The 22,391-nt window shown below is 27.2% G+C and overlaps 2 protein-coding genes across 5 annotated transcripts in view; one reads left to right on the forward strand and one right to left on the reverse strand.

Annotated features, from left to right (window-relative positions):
* Nucleotides 1-5,980, reverse strand: part of LOC111630024 (sodium leak channel non-selective protein-like) — an 83,683-nt gene extending 77,703 nt beyond the window's left edge. Inside the window, exons 1-2 of the mRNA XM_023374024.1 lie at nt 5,694-5,980; nt 5,572-5,624 (exon numbers count right to left, since the gene is read on the reverse strand). The gene's annotated coding sequence lies outside the window, so the exon portion shown is untranslated. The remainder of the gene's footprint in view (nt 1-5,571; nt 5,625-5,693) is intronic.
* LOC111630022 (sodium/potassium/calcium exchanger Nckx30C-like) overlaps nt 4,182-22,391 on the forward strand; it is a 57,058-nt gene continuing 38,848 nt past the window's right edge. Inside the window, exons 1-4 of one of the 4 annotated variants that reach the window (XM_023374018.1) lie at nt 4,184-4,374; nt 12,516-12,591; nt 14,795-15,767; nt 21,652-21,754. In XM_023374018.1, the coding sequence (XP_023229786.1) occupies nt 15,006-15,767; nt 21,652-21,754 (865 nt within the window). In that variant the 5' untranslated portion in view covers nt 4,184-4,374; nt 12,516-12,591; nt 14,795-15,005. Of the gene's footprint in view, nt 4,375-12,515; nt 12,592-13,321; nt 14,081-14,794; nt 15,768-21,651; nt 21,755-22,391 lie in introns of those variants that run through there. The other 3 variants (XM_023374020.1, XM_023374021.1, XM_023374019.1) reach the window with 3 other exon arrangements.

Here is a 22,391-nt window from a genome sequence, read left to right on the forward strand (position 1 = left end):
TATTACTTTGTTGTTTCTTCGTTCACTAGCAGATAAATAATGTAGTTATCAACATCAAATCCATATATCTTCTTTATAAAAAATATAATTAGTTTTTGTCAGAAACAGCAAATCTTGTGCTTGATATATTATCTTGTCTCCAAGGGATGTCTTTTTAAATTATGGATATTTAAACTGTTCTACATCCTACTTTATAAATTTATTACCTTACAGAAGAAACTGTGTATGTTAAAAATGTTTTTCTACAATATATTAAAATTAAAAATATATATTGAATTTAATATATGTACTGAAGTACCACTGTACATGTTTAAACNCTAGGAAGAGAACTGTCAAATTATATTAACTTTATATATATATATATATATTTATTTATTTTTTATTAAATTGAAGAATAAAGTTTGTATCATTTTTATATCAATTGACAAACTATGTAATTGTGTTTCCTTCTTTAATTTTTTCTATTTTCCTTTGTTTTTCATAAGCTTTTATATTAAAAAGCGTGTCAAAATTAATTTTAAACAACAAGATTATGCTCTAATACTTGAATTTGTAAACATAAATAATATGAAAAAAATCTGTATAAATAATTTTTAAAAGAAAAATACTAATTTTATTTAAATCATTGCTTACAATAAATTCACTAAAAAATAATAACCATAATTATAAATTAAATAATCACACTGGTTTTTATATCTTTTATTTTCATCAAATCAAATCCTTATGGAAGTGACAGTAAATGAGTTTGAATCACAGCAACAGGATCTAAATGGCAGAAATGCAAGCTCTTTTAAAATTTTAAGAGCTCTTTTAAGATCATCATCATTAAAGAAAGAAATAATTATCTACAAAAATTGTAAAAATATTCTTGTCAATTATTAAAAATTGTTGAGAAATTATTGTAAAAAAAGAATGTAATTATGGCATTAAGAATGAACAGTACTTATTAAGTAATCAAACATTTTAAGAGATAAAAAATGTTATAAAATGATCATTGCCTGAAATGAATATCATAAAAATTTGTATAATTGAGTGATGTTTGTATAATACTCAATCACAAACTCTTCATTTTTGTTCAACAGTCCTATGATTCTAAGGTTATATATTCCAAGATTATGGTATATTGAAAATTTCTGTTATAGATTACAGAATGTAACACAGAATTGATTCTTAGACTGCTAGAACAAGTCTACATATTACTTTGTTTTCCAAACAAAGCAATATGAACAACTACATAATGCTGAACATCTCTACACAACTTGGACTTTGCTAATGGACTCTACAGAAATGTTGCACCAAGATACTAAAATGATTCCCTAATCCATAGTTCATGGTTTCTGATAACTTTACCATACTTCACTCAACCTTTTAGAGCAGCATAACCTTTTAATAACTAACATTTCAATCATATTTAATGACCATCTCATGTTCCTGAGGATGGTAATTATCCTCAAGGACCTGAGGATAACAATCACATTTAATGATCTCATGTTCCTGAGGACTGTCATTAAATATATCCAAAAACATTAGTTATTAAAAGTTTTTGCTGCTCTAAATTAGTTACCCAGTGGGTGATTTGTTTACATAATACTTCACTTTATTTTCAGATATAGGTGTTAATTTAACAAAAAATTTTGTAACTTATTAGATGCAGCATCATCACAAGCATTAAAAACTTCTTTGCACAGTACAAAAGTTTCATCTTACTTTATTATCATTTTTTAAATTCAACATCTTAAATTAAACTATTTCTGGAATAACATGTGACTCCGAAATTCAATTCCAAAACACATAAGAGCTAAAGTCAGGCCCATAAAATAGTCTGAAAACATTTCTTGGCTATTAAAAGTTTTCAGATGTCTTAATTTAGCTGTAATTTTATTTCTCATTACAACTTTTGAAATGGATTTCTCTGTAATTTTAAAAATAGTACTTAAAAATTCTTCTTATAAACTCAAAATTTGAACTAAGCACACTGTCCAAATTAAGTCATTGGTTAATAAAAATAAAATAAATAATCATACTGTTTTCAAGTCATAAAACAATGATAAACAATGCATCAATGTTTATATTAATTAGTAATTACATAAACACAATCTAAACTTTTGTTTATAAAAGTTAAAAGAATAACATTTGCAATTATTATATATTAAAGCCATTAAGAGAAAACATATAAAGCTATAAATACTTACCAAAATAATAAATTCCAACCCAGATGCCTCTCCATGCAAACAAAATATTGAAACTATCAAAAATATTACAGATTAGAAATTACCATCTTGTTAAAATAAACAATATAAGAACAGATACAAACCTATATATTGATTATCAAATAAAGGAAAGGAGAAGGAAGAGGAACATAGGAGGATTCCATGTTTTCCTCTTTCCTAATAGGATCAATCAATCTTCTCCTTAAATAGGTGTTTATCTTCAAAACATCCAGCTTCATAGTTCTTGTAAATAACACGTGGACATTTTTAGTACACAAGTGCAGTATTACGTCATAAAGGTATAGAATAAGATTCGCATGACGTCATTTCGTTTCGTCTCTTTAAACGACTCCTTTCAAAATCTAAATTTACAATTATTTATTACCATTCATTCAAAATAAATAATAAAACAATTTACTGGATAATTTTCCATTCTATTTATAACTGTACGAAAAAATAATTATAAATAATTAAATTATTTTTCGTATATTTTTATTATATTTATCTTAGTTATTATTATTATTTTTAAAAATTATAATAAGAACAATAATTTATAATTAACCAAAAATAATTAAAAATTGATATCAACCAATCAGATATCCGTTAGAGAAATCGTTTTAAATATTTGAAATTTCAATAACCAATAGACGTTAAGAGCGATTATATTTTAAAAATTTAAATACTGTACTTGAAAATAAAACAATTTTTAAATAACATAACACGTAGTTTATATATATTTATATAAAACAATATCGGAAATAAATACCTCGCATTATTTTTTTTAATGTTTAAATATAATATAGAAAAATTAATTTACAAAAGTACGGTACATCAAGAACATTATATAATAAATTAAACAAGTGTAAATGTGAAGAAGAAAAACTAATACAAAAAAAAAAGCGATAAAAATATTTAATTTATGTAATTCTAATCGTTATCTATAGTTTATTTATAGTCTTGTCATTTATTTAATTGAATAAATGTCACCATAAATTTCTGTCACAAGAAAAAGTTGTGTGAGAAAAATAATTAGAATTATATATAAAATTATTTAATTTATATACAAAATGTATATTATTTTATAAATATTTAAAAATGAAATTTATTTTTAGAAACGATGATAATGTCAATAAATTATTCTACATTGAAAGGATTTCTAAACCTTTTATTTAAATAAATAAATAAATAAAAAATCTTCAATTTATAATGATTTTTACCAAATCGAAATAAAATTTGGCAAAGATGAGAGTCTTTTATGTGCCAATTCCGTAGCTTATAATTTTTTTCCGTTCTGTCATTACTCACAATTTGATATATTTTTACAGTTAGAGTGAAGAAAAAAAAATCGATTTTTAACTATAAAAGATGTCGTTTAAAATTAAAATTAACGTTAAAATTACGTGCAGATAAGTTTCCTGGATATATCTTTAATATATATATATATATATATATATTAAAGANTATTAATTAAATATTCGTATAATTCTTTCAAAAAAATTAATAATTAATTAAGATTAATTACTTTTTTGCTTTAATTTTAATTTTAAAAAAATTCATTTAAAATAGTACAAAAACTTACCAAAAGATGGAGACGAAAAAAATTTCTTTTAAAATACGTTAGGATAAATAAACAAATAGCATGTGGTATTTAATAATTATTTATTCATTATTTCTTTTTTAATTTTTTCAAATTCTGTTTTTCTCCAATTGCATTTTTTTTTTTAGTTTTTATTTTAAATTTAATTTTAGATTAAATTCTGTAATCACGTGATATATCGAATACTGTATATTATCGGAGAACTATCACCGACGTAACTTAAATAAGTTACCTTGACAATAAAGCTTGTTTTGTTTTATTTTTATTATTAACTTTACTGAAATAAACAATAGTTTTTTTTTTTTAAATAAAATCGATTTTATGATTATTATTAATATATTTATTTATATATTTTAACCTTTCACGCTCTGTAGATGGCGCTTGAGCCATAGAAATTGATCGGTAAGCGTGTTCTGGTTGATGTTGTCAAGAGAAAGTCAAGTTTAGTTAGGAGGAATGTAGGTCGTTATGTTGCGGTAAATTTCTCTTCCAGAGAATCTAAGCAATGACTTTAGCATAGGAACATGTAAAGCACATATTGGAAAAGTTAAATCATTATGATATATGGTAAGATTATTTTTCTAAATGAGTTTTCAATTGATTTACTATATATTTAATGTATAAAATGTATATTTACAGTTATATAATCTAAATATACATATATCCTGTATATAAAGATGCAAGATTATGGTATATTGAAAATTTCTGTTATAGATTACAGAATGTAACACAGAATTGATTCTTAGACTGCTAGAACAAGTCTACATATTACTTTGTTTTCCAAACAAAGCAATATGAACAACTACATAATGCTGAACATCTCTACACAACTTGGACTTTGCTAATGGACTCTACAGAAATGTTGCACCAAGATACTAAAATGATTCCCTAATCCATAGTTCATGGTTTCTGATAACTACACCATACTTCACTCAACCTTTTAGAGCAGCATAACCTTTTAATAACTAACATTTCAATCATATTTAATGACCATCTCATGTTCCTGAGGATGGTAATTATCCTCAAGGACCTGAGGATAACAATCACATTTAATGATCTCATGTTCCTGAGGACTGTCATTAAATATATCCAAAAACATTAGTTATTAAAAGTTTTTGCTGCTCTAAATTAGTTACCCAGTGGGTGATTTGTTTACATAATACTTCACTTTATTTTCAGATATAGGTGTTAATTTAACAAAAAATTTTGTAACTTATTAGATGCAGCATCATCACAAGCATTAAAAACTTCTTTGCACAGTACAAAAGTTTCATCTTACTTTATTATCATTTTTTAAATTCAACATCTTAAATTAAACTATTTCTGGAATAACATGTGACTCCGAAATTCAATTCCAAAACACATAAGAGCTAAAGTCAGGCCCATAAAATAGTCTGAAAACATTTCTTGGCTATTAAAAGTTTTCAGATGTCTTAATTTAGCTGTAATTTTATTTCTCATTACAACTTTTGAAATGGATTTCTCTGTAATTTTAAAAATAGTACTTAAAAATTCTTCTTATAAACTCAAAATTTGAACTAAGCACACTGTCCAAATTAAGTCATTGGTTAATAAAAATAAAATAAATAATCATACTGTTTTCAAGTCATAAAACAATGATAAACAATGCATCAATGTTTATATTAATTAGTAATTACATAAACACAATCTAAACTTTTGTTTATAAAAGTTAAAAGAATAAGATTTGCAATTATTATATATTAAAGCCATTAAGAGAAAACATATAAAGCTATAAATACTTACCAAAATAATAAATTCCAACCCAGATGCCTCTCCATGCAAACAAAATATTGAAACTATCAAAAATATTACAGATTAGAAATTACCATCTTGTTAAAATAAACAATATAAGAACAGATACAAACCTATATATTGATTATCAAATAAAGGAAAGGAGAAGGAAGAGGAACATAGGAGGATTCCATGTTTTCCTCTTTCCTAATAGGATCAATCAATCTTCTCCTTAAATAGGTGTTTATCTTCAAAACATCCAGCTTCATAGTTCTTGTAAATAACACGTGGACATTTTTAGTACACAAGTGCAGTATTACGTCATAAAGGTATAGAATAAGATTCGCATGACGTCATTTCGTTTCGTCTCTTTAAACGACTCCTTTCAAAATCTAAATTTACAATTATTTATTACCATTCATTCAAAATAAATAATAAAACAATTTACTGGATAATTTTCCATTCTATTTATAACTGTACGAAAAAATAATTATAAATAATTAAATTATTTTTCGTATATTTTTATTATATTTATCTTAGTTATTAATCATTTACCTTTTATTCATCATTACATTAACTTTGAAGACTGCTTTGTTAAGTTGGATGCAAATTCACACAGGTAACAAAATTANGAGGTGAAAATGGATTTACAGGGGCAAGCGCTTTAAAAATATTTAATTGAAATATTTTATTTTTAAAATATTTGAAACAGAATTTAAACAATAGCTTTATTTAGCATTTCTTATCTCTTTGTATTGTTTTTTTTTTTTTTAAATAATTACTTATTGAGATAGCTGCAGGTGTTTTAAAAATAACAAAATTTCCATCATCATTTTTTAAAATGGACATTAAGTTTTATTGTTAAAAGTTTTTGACTTTTAACTTCTTATACAAGAAACTTCGATCTTTTGGTATTGTATTCCGTTATCTTTTGACGTGTTAAAAATTAATGATTTATGATACTAAGAAAAATTTGTTTTTAATTTAATATATGTAAGTCAGTCACTTTTTTTTTATCATAAATATTTTATCAAAATATGATTGGATGTGCTAATGAATTGTATTCTCATGTCATTCAAGAATGATTATCTTTTTGCTGATGGGACAATGTAGTCATTAAGTTATAAATTTTGTATACATTTTCATTTGCAGATAAGCTTTCTAAATAGACTTTAAAACAATGAAAAAAATTAAATATGTGTATTCTTATTTATCTACATATAAAAAAAGTAAAAATTAAAATTATTAAACTTTCAAAAATACATACTGTATTTCTATAATTTATGAATATTTTACCCTTTATATTCTTTGCTTGATATATCAAATGATTTCTTTTTTTAAAAGTAGGCCATTCTTTGACATGCTTAATCTAGATCACTGTAATAAAATGCATTTAAATAAACACATTTTAAACACAGAAATTTTAAATTAAAGCAAAATAATCATTTATCTCTGCTGCATTAAATTTTTTTTCAACTAGAATACTAAATTATTAAAATTATAAATTTAATAAAGGAAATTATTTTATGTGCATAATTCATTTTACTAACAGCGAACTGGATGAAATAAGTTTAATTGTTGTTAGAAAGCAAACGAGTTCTCACATACATTCATGCTGCACAGAAAATTTTTTCTTGATAAAATAAATTATATTCAAAGTAAAACATGTCAAGGACGTCAAGTACTCGATAATTTTTTGTACTTAATATAATGAATAATATTAGATAGATTACATTACATATATGTTCTTTAAAATCTAATATTATAAAAACAAAAATAGATAATGAATAAGACTTACAAACATATCACTACAGTGGCCCTTTAATGAATATTTTATATCAATTATAGATAATGAATAGAAAATTTATTGTTGTTTGTCCCAGGATAAATCATTATCACATAATGTAATGAGGCATGTTAAATAATACATACTTTTATTTTTTTGCATGCAAGAATATAAATGAGATAAGTCCATTACTAAAATAAAATTTCTGCTGTAATGTTATTAACTTGTTTATTAATTAATTGCATTTTATTGAATCATTTATTTGTGTTAATAAATAAACAAATTATTTTAATGTATTTTTAAAATATTTTTGAACTCTTAATGGTAATTATGTGGTTATTTTTAAAATAGTTATTATATTTTTAATTTTGTATTATCATCATTTCCAATTTAAATTTATAAATTTTTAATTGAATATTGTTAAAGAAAGAAAGAAGAGAAAAGTATTCTTTTTTTAAATTCTATTTTTAAATAAATATTATTTAAATTCGTTGTTTAAAGAAGGAATTTAGAAAAGTGTGAAACTTAGGTCAACAGTCTTAATAAATAACAGAAAAGAATCTTACAAAAAGTCATGTTTTTAGAAGAAAATTATTTTGTATTTATATATATATATATATAAGCGTACATAACAAAGTTGTTTTTTATTCTCTTACAAAATAATTCAAAGAATTAAGTTCTGACTAGAAAGTTATTTTCATTCAACCCCAACAAAAAAAAAGAATGAAAGAAGAAATTTAAATGCTTTTCATTCTTTTAATTTTAATAAATTCTAGTACTGTTTTCATAATTAAATTTTAAGTCTTTTTTAATATTATTATTATAAGTAACAGTAATTTGTTTTCAGATATAAAATCTAATGTGTGTTTTTTTTAATTATGTTACGATTTTATTATTTTAATTTTTTACATACAATACAATTAAGAAATTCTGATTGCTAATTAATAATACAGAATGAAAATACTTTTATCTTAAGGCAAAAATTAATTTTTATACTAGCGGGTTTATCTACACGATCAACGATAAAAGTTTATCGGATGACCTATCTATAAAGCTAATTTTTGGAGAAAATTTCTATTGTTAAAACATATGTATGCAATATTACAAAATACATTATTATATACTTTTATTCATAAGATAATTATCTGTTATATCTAAATTTATTCTAGTACTCTGCTTTAAAACAAACGTGGAAATTGTGCCATTCATATCAAAAATGAAATTGTGTTATTGTTTCAAAAAATGCTCAAAAATAAGGAATTTATAAAAAGTGAATTTTAAAAGATTATTCATATTATCCATTTTTATCATAATCTGCATATTTCAAGAGATATGTCAACTTCAAGTAGAATAAAAAAAGTTATCTATATATATATATAGCTGTACACGCAACATTTCTAGAGAAAACTTCTATAATAATACCTGTGTTTCTATATTTCTATAGTAAAGAAGAGGATTGAAATATAAAAAAAATAATTTTAAAACATTTTTAGAATTTAGTAAATGCAAAGTTTGAGTAAATTTTAAATGTCAAAAAAGAAAAAAAAATTCTTAGAACGATATATGAATAGATTCTGGCATGGTTTATTGTCATTTATCATTTTGTCTAATTAAGTTTTTATTTCATTAATATATGAATGATAGTTTTTAAGAATTAAAATTTAATTTATTAGACTTTATCTGATCTTTGTTATCGTAATAAATCAGAAAGAAGAAATTCATAAATTATGATTTGTAAAATATGTAAAATTCTAAAGGAAGTATAGTTGCATGATGTCCGATAACCGCAAATAATAGTAAATTACTGTTACTGATTTTTACATTTTCACTAATGTTTACATTTATTATTATTTTTTCTTGATATTCAAATATTCATGAAGGGAAATTAGAATATGAATCAAGAAATATAACCTCATTGTAATTAGAATGTTATTTTCTTTTTATTCTAGGATTATATAAGGATGCTAAGGTATCTTTTATTAAAATATTTTCTAAGAAATATGAATAATGTCCTTTGAAACTTGAGAAAGAATATAAATCATTATAGTTTATATTGAAAAATAACTTACAAAAACGGTGTTTTTTTTTATTGTTCATTTTCTTGAGTATAAAATTTTTTTTTAAAAATATATCACAGAAGAATACAGTATTTGAAAAATAAAATTGTCAATAATCTTCTATCAATTCATTGGTCACTATTATATCTTATAAATAAGATAGCTAAAGAAAGTCACAGAAGAAAACTTTCAAAGACATTTCAAGATTCTTGATATCACTATTGAAAAAAGACAGCAGTGTTACGGGAAAAAAACTTGTCTAGATTTTGAAAAGATAGAGTTATATTTGAAGAATCTTAGAAATTCAAGAATTAAAAATGTATCGGAGGGTTAAAAAGTTATAAGAAATATAAATTTAGCAGTAAAAACAAAGAACATGGCATAATGAAGCTGAAGAAGTTAGAAGGATTTCCAAACAAACCATAGAGTAAATTAGTACATAAAGTTTCTTCATCACTGAAACAAATAGTCATTTATTTATATCTGACTTTATGGCATTCTTCCAACTTCAGAAATCTCTCAGTTTTCTTTTATATTCCTCAGCTAACCGAATTCAATTCCACTTTCAAAAAGTAGGAAAGAAAAAAAGAAGAAAAATTTATATTCGGTCATTGGTTCTTAACTTTTATAACTTTATATATCTTTTTTACTATTATTTTATTTAAATTTTAAGATTATGCCAGTCCAAAAATGGAAAATAAAAATAATATAAAGGAAGGGGAAAAAACCTATTGCAAATTTATAAATATTTTATTTTTAGAATAGGAAAATGAAACACTAAAAGTTGAAGTAGCAATGCTTTACAGCGAAAATTACTAAATCAATTTTTAACATCAGTGTTGTTGACATGGTTATTTAGAAGTCTACACAACTTTGTTGATAGAGTCGAAGTGTATATCGAACAAAAATAGCACGCCAAATCTGTTACCTGGTTACAGGCAACACACACCTTTACTTATACAAAATATATTTAAAGTATATTATTACAATTATGGCTAATGAGGTAGTCATGTTTTTAAAAATTATGAATAAAAAAAACAAACATATTTTATGATCATAATACTTTAGGTCATCAAATTAATAGAAGTATAGATATTGTTATTTAAAGATTTTTTTTTCAGGGATATTGTATATGTAAAAATAAATTTTAAATTTTTTAAAATGTAAATTTGAAATTCTGTAAAGCAAGACTTTTTCTGAAATTTAATAATTTTCTTAAAAACAAATTGTGATCAAAATTCCTTCATTTTGCACTTATTTTAAATCAATGGGAAATCCAACATTTAGGAATAATTTAGTGAATTTTTAAAGGTGATATGTAACGCAGGGATTTTCTTATAAGAAATTTATTTGTATTAATTTATAAACAAGATATTTCTCATCTAAAGAAGACATTAAAAATAATTATAGATTTCTAAATAATTCATTAGGGCAGCAATTTTTAATCTTTTTCATTCACTAGAGTCTTCTAGAACTAACCCATCTTTCTTGCATACCCCTAGGGATACGGGCACCACCGTTTGAGTACCACTACATTAGAGAATGCTTAGCTAATTTAACAAGATTTTTTAAAATTCAATTTCCTATTTATATTTTCATAAAAACGAATTGTGTTCTCTCAATTTGTAAGAAAACGCTATAATTTAGGGAATTTTTTTTTTAAAAAAGAATTTCTGCTTTATCTAAGAAATTTATTTGCATCAATTTCTAAACGAGATGGTTTCTCTTGTCTAACACAATCAAATGTCAAAAATCTTTATTGAGATCTCTAAGAAACAGAAGAAAAAATAAACATATTTTTTGAAAAATATGTAGAATTTGGAAAAATTCCAAAGACATATCTCAAGTGAGTATATTCCCCCGATTTTTCTAAGAGTCAAAGATTAAGAGAGGGAAAAATCAGAGCAACTTACCAATTCTCTGCAAGAATTACCCCTATTTAAAGGGGGATAGAAAGGAAATATTGGCAAACCGATTTGTGATGTTTTTATCGAATGAAGCAATTATTGGGGAAGTAAAGTGTAATTTTTTTGTTATTCTAGAGTTATTGAAATTTCGATCCAGAGTCGAAATAGGAATAATTTTCTCCTTTTTTTCTTTTTTTTTATTTATAAAGAACTTATTCTATTACAGTAATATAAGTTGATTAACATAATTCATTTTTATTATTTATTTTGGAAAATATATTTTTGCTATTTGCCTTTTTAAATTATTAAATAAGAGAAATTGTTGGTTTAATTTTATCTAAGCGAATATGCTAATGAGTATATAAACGTTGGAAGTATGCCAAATTGAAGAGAGATGGCTGGCAATGACAGGTCATGATTCAATGGCATCACAGTCATACATACACTACTGACAGCTATAATAATCCCTAATGGTAGTCAGCCAGTTGGAATTAGTTATTGCACTTTTCTTTATTCTGACTGAGAAATCCACCAACGATAGGGATATATTAAGTCCTAAAGTTTTCCCCCCATCTAAATCCCCTCAAAAAAGGGATAACAGGGATTAGGGATAATTTTAGGAAATCAAAGTTAAAGAGCCCACCAATGTGTTTGATATCCAGTTACTTAAACTGAAACTTATAATTTTGTAAATGTTTCATATTATTTTTTTACGTTACGAAACTAATTAAGTTATATTTAAATATGTATAATTATATTTTAAGGAAATAAAACGGGAGAATTTTAAATACGTTATTCGTTTAAAGGACGTTGGGGAAAAATTATAGCTTGGAAGCTAATTTAAGAATTTATGGATTTTTTTAAAGGAAATTTCTAAGAAATTTCGTTAAATTTAGGAAGTTATACTGTTTTTTTTTCTTTTTAAATAAAAAAATAAAAGCGAATTTCCCTATGAAATCCCGAAATTTAAATTTTTAAATTAGCATTTTTTTTTTTATTTGTAAAATGTCGGAAGGAAATTTAAACTTTTTAAAGTCACGATTCTGTCTGTAATTTGTAGGAAAATAACACGGAAAAAAACTTTCGTTGTAATGGAAATATGTTCATTTTAAAGGATGAAAAAAAATGGCGGAAATTTAAAAATAAATGAAAATCCATACTAATGACTATTAAATATATACTCTTTTTTTTTTTTAAATGTTTCAGTAACCACAGAAGCAATAAGAAAAACGCCCATGTTTAGGTGAAAACAGAACAGTGGAAAACAGGAAAAGCAAAAAAGGTCTGTATAAATAAGCTTCTAAATAATAAAATCGGTAGAAGTAAACATTCGATCGAACAAGGAAAAGTACACCCAGATCGCGTTAGAAGAATTGTCTCCACTAGATCAGTACAGACATGGGTGGAGTCCCTTTATTCATCTCTTTCTCAATCTTTCTTCGCTCATGACGTCAAGAAGAATATATATATATATATATACAGTATATAAATACACGCACTGTACTCGAACGAGTATAAAATTATAACGGTTTACAAGAAACACCTTTTTCTGATCTACTTAGTAACTTCCTTTTCCAATATAGGATAGGGCACGTTATTGAAAAGTTTCGACCCGTTGGCGTGACATTATTCCGTTTCTCGATCGTTCATCACCGGCGAGGTCGACTGTACTTCAAAAGTACGATCGATGCTTTATTAATGTGTACAGGTCCGATCCCGCTACTGTGAAAACCGTGTATAAGTTCCTCCTATTTTTCTCAACGGGGCATTCAGTGGTTGTAGATCGGTACTGGGTGGAGATTCCAGTAGAAAGATGAATCACTCGCTAATGATTCATCATCTGGTGATGCTGTCGGAAATTTTGGTGGTTTAAATAAAATAAAATATGAATTTTTTATCATCTTTTTCTTCTAAAAATGTAATAGAGTGTTTGCGTTAGGTTCTGTTAAGCGAATTCTGTATTGCAATACATTTGGGAGTTGGTTGTTGGTTTTGTGTATGGTTTTTTTTTTTCGTTTAAAACTTCTCTCCTGGGAAAGTTGATGATTATGAAGTAAAACAAACTTAAATATTCATTAATTTCTGGTTTTTCCGAGTCTACTAAGCGTAGAATATGTCAAGGATCATTCTTTAGGAGGTTTATGGTATAAAGGATTCTTGGCAAGTTCCAAACAATTTTTGATACGATTCCAAATATTTTTTATGCACATTTTGGCTATTGTAACTTTGATAAAGATTTCTATGCTGTGGTAAGAAATTCGAGTATAGGATCGTAGATAAAAAGTTTTTACGGCATCTTACGTTTGCAATTGGGAATTGTACAGATTCTACAAAGCAGAGGTGACCTCGAAGATTATGTAGGCGTCCTTGTTCGTTTATCAGATTTTCTGTCAATGTTATCTGATGATGGCGACAATTAAGTGTAGATTCTATGCTACGAAATAATAATAATAATATAACCGAATAGATATATCATTTATTCAAAACCGTTGCCGACGATAAACAAACTTGTATGGGTGTTAATAACGGCAAACATCGATCGAAGCAGATAAACAATGGTAATATCGATCATATGAGATCTGCCAAAATCCAAAAGTAAAATCAAAATCTTCTAAACAGTCGGGAGAAGTTTAAAGACGACCAAGTTAACGATCGAATGGGTAAAGGGGGTTGGATCTCGCCTTCCCTCCTCACCACCATTGGACGAATCGATTTGGTGCACCACATCTGACGCCAAAGCGCAGAACTGCTCTTTCACAAGGAGAAGATCGGTAAGTTCCTCCTCATTCTAAATGTGAAAGTCAAAAACAAGATATTCTGTTAAAAAAAATATATAAATATGTATATGTATATATTCCGCTTTACTCGATATGTATAGGCCTATATATATTTATTTATATCCACAATTGGAGCCTTTTGATTTTTCTCCTACTCAAAGTTTTAATAGATTTTTGTTTTCATCTTTGGAGATTTTAATCTCTTACTATGGAAGCTTTTCGTAATATATCAATTCTCTGCTCTTTTCCGGTTAGTTAATATCGTTTTTATTGTTATTTTGATTTTTTTCCCTTCCTTTAGTTGGCACGTTTATTAAACAGGGAAAATTGTTTAAAAAAATGATTCCCCACGTTTAAACTAATTTTCGTTTTAATGTTTGTTTGTCTAATCGGATTATCATCATCATTGTAAGGAGTTGACCTTTGATATTTTTGTTTTCCAAGTGAATAAGTATTTGTTTGCGTTTTGATAGGTGATTCAGCTATTAAGAGATTTCTGATAGTTTCTTGGCTCGTACAACAATTTATCTGATGTTATTTCCCACATTAACTTACTTTTTAGTTTACTGGTAAAGAGATTTCGTTTATTATCTTAACTGATAGAAGAATTTAGATTTTTTTTAGCGATTTTTTAAAAAGGAAAATTTTATAGTCGTCTATAAAGAAGGTGAAGATGATAATCATTTCCTTTTTCGTTTTCTCTTGCAGCTTGAGCACCACATCCAAGATTAATCACTGCTTAGAACATGCTTCAGCGTAGAGTACAGTTCACGTTTGTCTCTCCACACTTAACCTCATCCCGGACTCGGGTATCCACAAAATTAACCCGTACCACGTGACCAAAGAAGTGAAAGCACCATAAATTGAAGACAATCTACGCACTCTAGAAGAAAAATAATAATAATTTAAGTAAAGCAAGATGAGTTCCACTCGACGTTATCGTAAGAGATGGAGAAATCCAGTTTTAGTATTTTTTTCGGGACTATTTGTTGTGGTCTTATTTTCTTACATTCAACCAACGAGAGACAGGAAACCAATGATGGATAACAGTGCAATTATGAGGAAGTTACTACACCAAAAAGAAGATAACGGTTCTTCGGCGCAGTTCCCAAACGATTTATTTACCAAAGATGAGCGAAAACATGGTGCAATAATTTTGCACGTTTTGGGTTTAGCTTACATGTTCGTGGCACTGGCCGTTGTCTGCGATGAATTCTTCATCCCAGCACTGGACGTTATAACAGAAAGTTTGGCCATTTCCGAAGATGTGGCCGGTGCTACGTTTATGGCCGCGGGAGGAAGCGCTCCAGAACTTTTCACCAGCATTATTGGAGTGTTTATATCGTACGACGATGTGGGAATCGGTACTATAGTCGGATCAGCTGTTTTCAATCTGCTCTTCGTCATCTCTATGTGTGCTATCTTCAGCAAGACCGTCCTGCAACTTACCTGGTGGCCCCTGTTCCGAGACGTCTCATTCTACTCTATCATTCTCATTATATTAATGGTTTGCTTCAAAGATAATGTCATTCATTGGTACGAAGCAACCATACTGTTATCGTGTTATATAGTATACGTTACTTTTATGAAATTTAATTCACGACTAGAGATGATGGTGAAGAAATTATTGAATAGGAACAGGGTGACCAGAGTTGGCAGCACGGATCAGCTGATGCCCAGTGTGAGTATGAATTTTCTTATTACTTTTCGCACTATATTTTTTATGTTTCTTTTATCATTTAAGTTTTAACATACATTCATTTAGTATCAAGCTTTAATTTTTAATTTGCATATTGCTTCATTTCACATAGGGAATTCCATATAAGAAGCTTCATTGTATGATTAAATTGTCCTTCTTTAACTTTCAATTTATTCACATGTTTCAGTTTCTCGAATCCTTTGAGTGTAAAAGAACTCCGCCTCTTATTTTCGCTGATTTTATAGAATTCGAAGTCGGCAGTTCGGAGCGGTTCAATCATTTGCATTTAGAAGAACTGAAACATAACTTATTGTTCCCCATAAACCATAAATTAAGCTAATCTCGTTTGCAAGATATTTGCTTTAATTATTGATCCGCGCGGTAAGAATTAAACCATTTATGGATATAGATCCGGTTTTCAAATCTAATTTATGACTCTGGCCTTAAGGTGAATAAGATACTGCTTCTCCAAATGATCAGCTACGTCATATCTTATGGTTAAGTCTTTCTTATCTTTTTTGTTTCTTAAAAGCATCTTTCATTTTTCTGTGCAATATATGTTACTATCGCTCCTAAAGTAAACACACATTTACTTTCTCCACTAAGTAAATATCCATTATTCTACAACAAATAGTGCATTATCCATATAAAATCAACAGATTATTTTATATATTTTCTGTAGAATATCAAATTTCATTTTGATATCTTTAATTTTACCTTCTGTTGTATAAACATTAAATACCTTAAAGAGGAAGAAAATTTGGATTCCTTACACGTTCAGTTTACTGTAATATTACACTTGTTAAACTATCAATCTTTAATCGAATTTTTTTATTTACTCTTATCTAGAGAATATTCCAGCTCTTATGTCAAAAATATCATATTATATTCATATTATCTGCCTCTTCTCTATTATTATTTTAAAAATGAACGTTAAAATTTACTAAAACTGTACTTTATTTATATATGTATACAATACTGTATTGAACATTATTATGTCTTAATTAATATAAAGTACTTCTGACTTTAATGAAGACTATTGACTACATTGTTAATATTTTAAATGAATTGATTGATATTACTATTTTATCCAAACATTTTCAACTCAGCATGATTATTTTCTGCACATTTTTTTTATCAATTAAATATTACTCTTCTTATATAAATACACCTGTATTTTCTAATATCATCTTTTGAAAATATGTTTATCTGTTTAATTATCCTCTCTAGATAATAACCATCTTTTTTTTCTTTCATCTAGATATTATCCTTTCTGCTAGAATGAATTGTGTAACTCTCTAGTGTAAACTCCCCTCTCCTTCATGTAGTTAAATCATTATTTGTTCTGCTAAACAAATTTTACTTCATTTTCTTTATAACTTAGTGTATCATTTTATATAGTTAAATTACATATCCTATAGTCTTCATTTACTCTAATTGAATAACTTATTCTCTAGTATCTATAAACAAATATGCATTAGCCGTCCCTTATCCTTCCCTATATCTATCCTATCTTCTAAATGCACCACCCTTCCTACTAGTACAGAAAAAAAGGAGGAAAAAATTACTAGTTCTTTTACAGGATTAGCACATTATCCTTAAAGAAGTAGCATCAATTATCCTCATCCAACTAATATATTTCCCCCGCTTCTAGAGCAAAAAATCCCTATCACCTACGCGCACCCCTTCATCTCTAGAGCAGTGTAATGGCTTCTGTTGGCGGTTTTATTTCCTCGATCACAGAACAGTAAAAGATCAAATCAAATCAGTTTCTATCACGTCATTGAATACAAAAAAATGGAGAAATTATGTTTTCCGACTCCACCCACAATTCTCACGTACAGGTAGCATATCATTACTTCATTTAAATCATCTGGGCCCGATACATATCACGTGTTAGGGTCTCGTAGATCGAAAGAATCGATTAGCGACCTTGACGAGTGTGTGTCACGAGTGCATAAATGTCTATTTCTTGAATAATGCTTTGGCATATTTAGAAAAAGTAACGATCAGAACGTAGAAAACGTAATTAGATTTTCGATAGAAAACACTAAAATTAAAAAAAAAGAAAGAAGAATCTTATCGATAAATACGACACTTTTGAAAATGTGTAATACTATAGCTTGGTAAACCTATAGAAACAGGCTTACGTTACATATTTTTTGATGAATGTTCGATCGACTAGCGTATTTTGTATTGAAAGTTAAGAACATTTTTATATATATATTCAATCGATTTGAATTTGCAAGAAAAATCGTGTCATATGGCAAAGTTTCTCACAATGCATCCATCTGTGCATAATACGTAACTATGACAAATTCCAACGAGAATGAAGTTTTTAAATATTTTATTCGTTCCTAAATTAATTTTATTTAATTAAATTGGCTTATTACGTTTTCTATACGTTCGCCAACACTTATTAAATTCGTATAAATTAGGTGTTAACGTTAATATTTAATCTTTCTTCAACGCCACTATAGGAGAGAGATATTCTCTTAGAGTAATATAATAAATATTCTGTGAGTAAAGTGAAAACGGTTTGATTGAATTGTGAGTATTTTATTAGGTTAGTTACTTGTAAACTTTGCCTATATAAAGATGACAATTATATAATATGATCGAAGATCGATCGTGTCTGCAAAAGAAACTTCTTTTCCCATCTTCTTTATCAGTTTGAAAATCGGAGAAAATTACAGAAATGTTCGAACGAGATCGATCTATTTATATATTATTTATCTAGATAATTTTATATATTAGGGAATGTCCTTAAGTTAAATGAAAAAAGGGGGGTTTTAATAGAGAAGCGAAGTCAATTGCCATTGATTTCCGTATCGATCTCGAAGTGTGTGCAGTTCAAAACAAGGTGACCTTTCTTCGTTTGTGCGATCAATTTAACGTTTTTCCTTATCCTTAATTCAATCCTAAACTTCGCCATTCTTGTATTTTGTATGCGGAGTTGAAGTTTCTTATAAAACTAAGGCAGAAGACGTGTATTTATAACTAGAATTTCCTTAGAAGTGTATTCGACTCCGCCCAATGCTATGGATCTACTTATCTAGGGAAGATGGCGATCAATCTTCTTATCGAATGAATACACTCGTGTAAAATTGATGGAGCATTCGTGTTGCTTTGTTCCCTTTTTACTCTTATGTTCGAACACGATAAAGTTTTCAACGACTCCCATTAGAATATTATATGCATTGGGATTTGGGTTAGTGGGCTCTTATCGGTACTAATGCGCTTCTTTCTGTCCTGCCAATTTAACTTATGACGACACAACGGCCTATAATTTGATACGGTTCGAGTTTTGTAAAGGGAAAAAAAGAAGAATATTTCACGTTTTTCTCCTCCCCAAAAGTGGAAGAAGAAATAGGTTTTGTGAAGCGAAGTTAGAGAGGTGCTGTACTTATATATGGATACGGTTGAAAGGAATCTTTTAAAAAAAACGAGGAAAATAGGGAATTTTAAGAAAACAAAAATACTTTTAAAGAAAATGGCGTATTTTATTTGAAGTAAAGACATTTAGAGGAATAGGGAATCTTCAGAAAGGAGATTTGAGGAAAGTGAAGAATATTCAAAGAAGAAAAACTATTTAAAGAAATAATATATAAAACAGAAGATTTTTCAAGAATAAAATAAAGTTTCTTATAGAATCAATTTTTAAAAAATGTTCTTTTGAAATTCTTTAAATTTACCCATAAAATTTCTTACTGAAATGGTGAATTTTTACAGGAAAAATGTGTAAAAATTACTAATAAAGTGAAAAATTTTAGAACGGAAGATAACAATAGAAAATAAAATAAATACATTAAAAACTTACAATTTTTTTTTCTCTCGAATTCTTCACGTCTAAGAAAAATTAAACAAATATCTTTTCTTACTCATAGAAAATTTTAAATCAATTTTTAAATGAAAATAAAATAATTTAATTCATTTATTTAATCCGAATAGAAAGAAAATAGTTTTAAAAAATGTAAATAGAATACGTTTTAAAAATTAATTTTTAAAAATAATGGAAAGTTATTTTGTTAAAAAGAAAATTTGTTACCGAAAAAAGAAATATAAAATGATTCAGTAATAAAAATATAAACATTTTACAATGTTAGTGAATGCATTTTACTATTTTACAAAGCAAAAATAAGACACTTACGACTAATAAAGCTTAGTAAATACAAGAATTGATATTAAATTACTTTACAATAATTTATTCTCGATTTTTTGAAAAATTTCAAAGAGAAACAAGCTAACATTTCAATTAATTGGAAGTTTTCATTGCGCTTTCTGTCTTCTCATCAGAGTGTAACGATTTAATCGTTTTCTTTCTCGAGCATAAGAGCAGTTTGGAGTTTGTTAAAGGCGAACTCATCCATGAAATATTCATTAACCCCTCGGTGAGTTATAATTTACGATCTTTAACAATATCTGGACTTACATAATTAATTAATACGTAAGTATATTTTTATGTTGGCGGAGGATAAGAGCATCTGGAGATTAAAAAAAAAAAAGGGTAAATCAACGGCTACTCTTTCATAAGAAGAGATGATCCTTTATTGATTATTTCACATCGATCGCTCATTTTTTGACCTGATATTATGTTAACGCTTATGTCTACTTTATATAACTGCAGTCGGAAATGCATTTTCGCTTTCACCTGTCCCGCAGCTGCAGCTAATCCCGACGTTGCTGATAATGGAACGTTGCACTCTATGCAGTTTCCGATGCCAAACGTTGATTCAACAAACTTTTAAAAAAATATGTTTTATATGCCGAAATGGTTATCTAATGTATAGATTAATTTTTAAATTTTTTTTTCTGTATTTTCCGGGAAGAAAAGTGATAATTGTTAACAACTCTCTGGCTCTCGCAACAGATATCAATTTATCTCGTTGATTTTTCATTTTTGTTTTCTACAGCGTTTATCACTTTTTCACGAATATCAAGATAAATTCCATTAAGTGAACGTCTTATCCCCCTTTCTGTTTCCTTTTGGGCAATTTTCCAAGAGGAAAAAATCGATTTTCTTCTCTGTATTGTCCAAAATGGAGTATGCCAAGATTTTGATCCATCATCATAATTATAGTTCTTGGCACGAATATCGGAAGATGGTTCGATTTTGGGCGGGTTTGGATGATAAAAATGGGCCCGTCCGAACTCCAAAATGTTCAAATTTTTTATACTTTAATTTCTTATGGAGTTTACGACCGAACATGCCAAAATGGTTCTCGTTTTATTATGCTTTGAATTAAAAATTGCGATCTATTAGATTAAAGTTCGTTTTTTAATCTACTTTTTTTTCCTTCATTAGGGCGTGTGGGTTTGATTATTATTATTAATGCTTAAAATTCGAATTGAACTTTAGAGAAAGAACGGCTGGTGTTTAAACGCAGGGTGTATAGTTTTATAGACTGGTGGCAGGGTTTTATCAATCTTCCAGTAGTTCAGTTTTCTTGAAGTTGAATAAACTATTTCTCATCCTTTTCTTTCAATGATTCTAGTTGGAAAAGTATATAAATTAAATAATTAAGGTATCTCTCCGTATCGTTTCAGTGCATTACTGTTTTGCTTCGTTAACTACATCAATAAAATTTCGAGTTCTTTAATCGCATCGCCATAAAGTCCTAATCAATCGAGACATTTCATTTGCCAGCTTTAATTTCGGGAGCACTGAACTATAGGCAGTTGGTGCTGATACAATTAGTAACTTTACTTTCATCCGACTCTGATTGATGATGGTATTTGGAGGGCTACTTTATTAAAAAAAAAAAAACAAACAAACAAAAGACATTTATACTTAATTTTTTGGGAAGGGATTTTTGTGTTATGGCTTAAATCATTGCAGTACATGGTCGATGTTTCTTCTTTCTAGATGATGAAGAGACGTATGAGTACTCCACTTCTGCACGGTGGCAGTAAATTCCGTCACGGATTGCTCCAACTGATGATACATTCCATTGATCCACTTCACGAAGGTACGATTTTTAAATAAAGGATAATAAATTCCTTTTTTACTTTCTTCCACATTTTTTTATACTCAGAAATGTATAGGTTCTCTGTTATGATGCATGTTGCTTAATGGAATTTTTCTCTTTGCCAAATTTTGTTCTTTGCATGTTCTCAATTATTGTCTTATGTATATAAGTGTCTTCATTCTATAAAAATGCGAAGTTTTTTGCATGGTTATGGAGATCTATACGTAAATTAACGTACAGAATAATCATTTTTTTTATACTTTGTCGCTTTTTTGTCTTGAATTGTTGTGTTTCTATACTCTAAAATATTTTTCAATACGGTAAAAAAAAAATAAAATATCTAATTTCTATATAGATATATTACGTTGTGTATTATCGTGTCTTGTTTGCACGACAAGTTGCATGTAAACTATTTTAAATATTTTCTAAATGGGTAGAGTATTGAGTAATCGTGATTAAAGATTGATTTTTTTATTTTTAAAATAGTTTATTTTGTGAGTTTTCGAACTCTAAAATTGCATTTTGTCGGTTTTTTTACGATAGAAAGGCTGTTTACTTAAGTTGCATGGCAGCTGTATCATTACTGTTTCGGGTTTTATTGTAAAAATAAAAAGATAACCCATTAATTTAAAAAAAA

This window comes from Centruroides sculpturatus, unplaced genomic scaffold, assembly GCF_000671375.1.
Source record: "Centruroides sculpturatus isolate CEXI.00-Female unplaced genomic scaffold, Cexi_2.0 scaffold559, whole genome shotgun sequence".
In the NCBI taxonomy this organism is placed as follows: Eukaryota; Metazoa; Arthropoda; class Arachnida; order Scorpiones; family Buthidae; genus Centruroides; species Centruroides sculpturatus.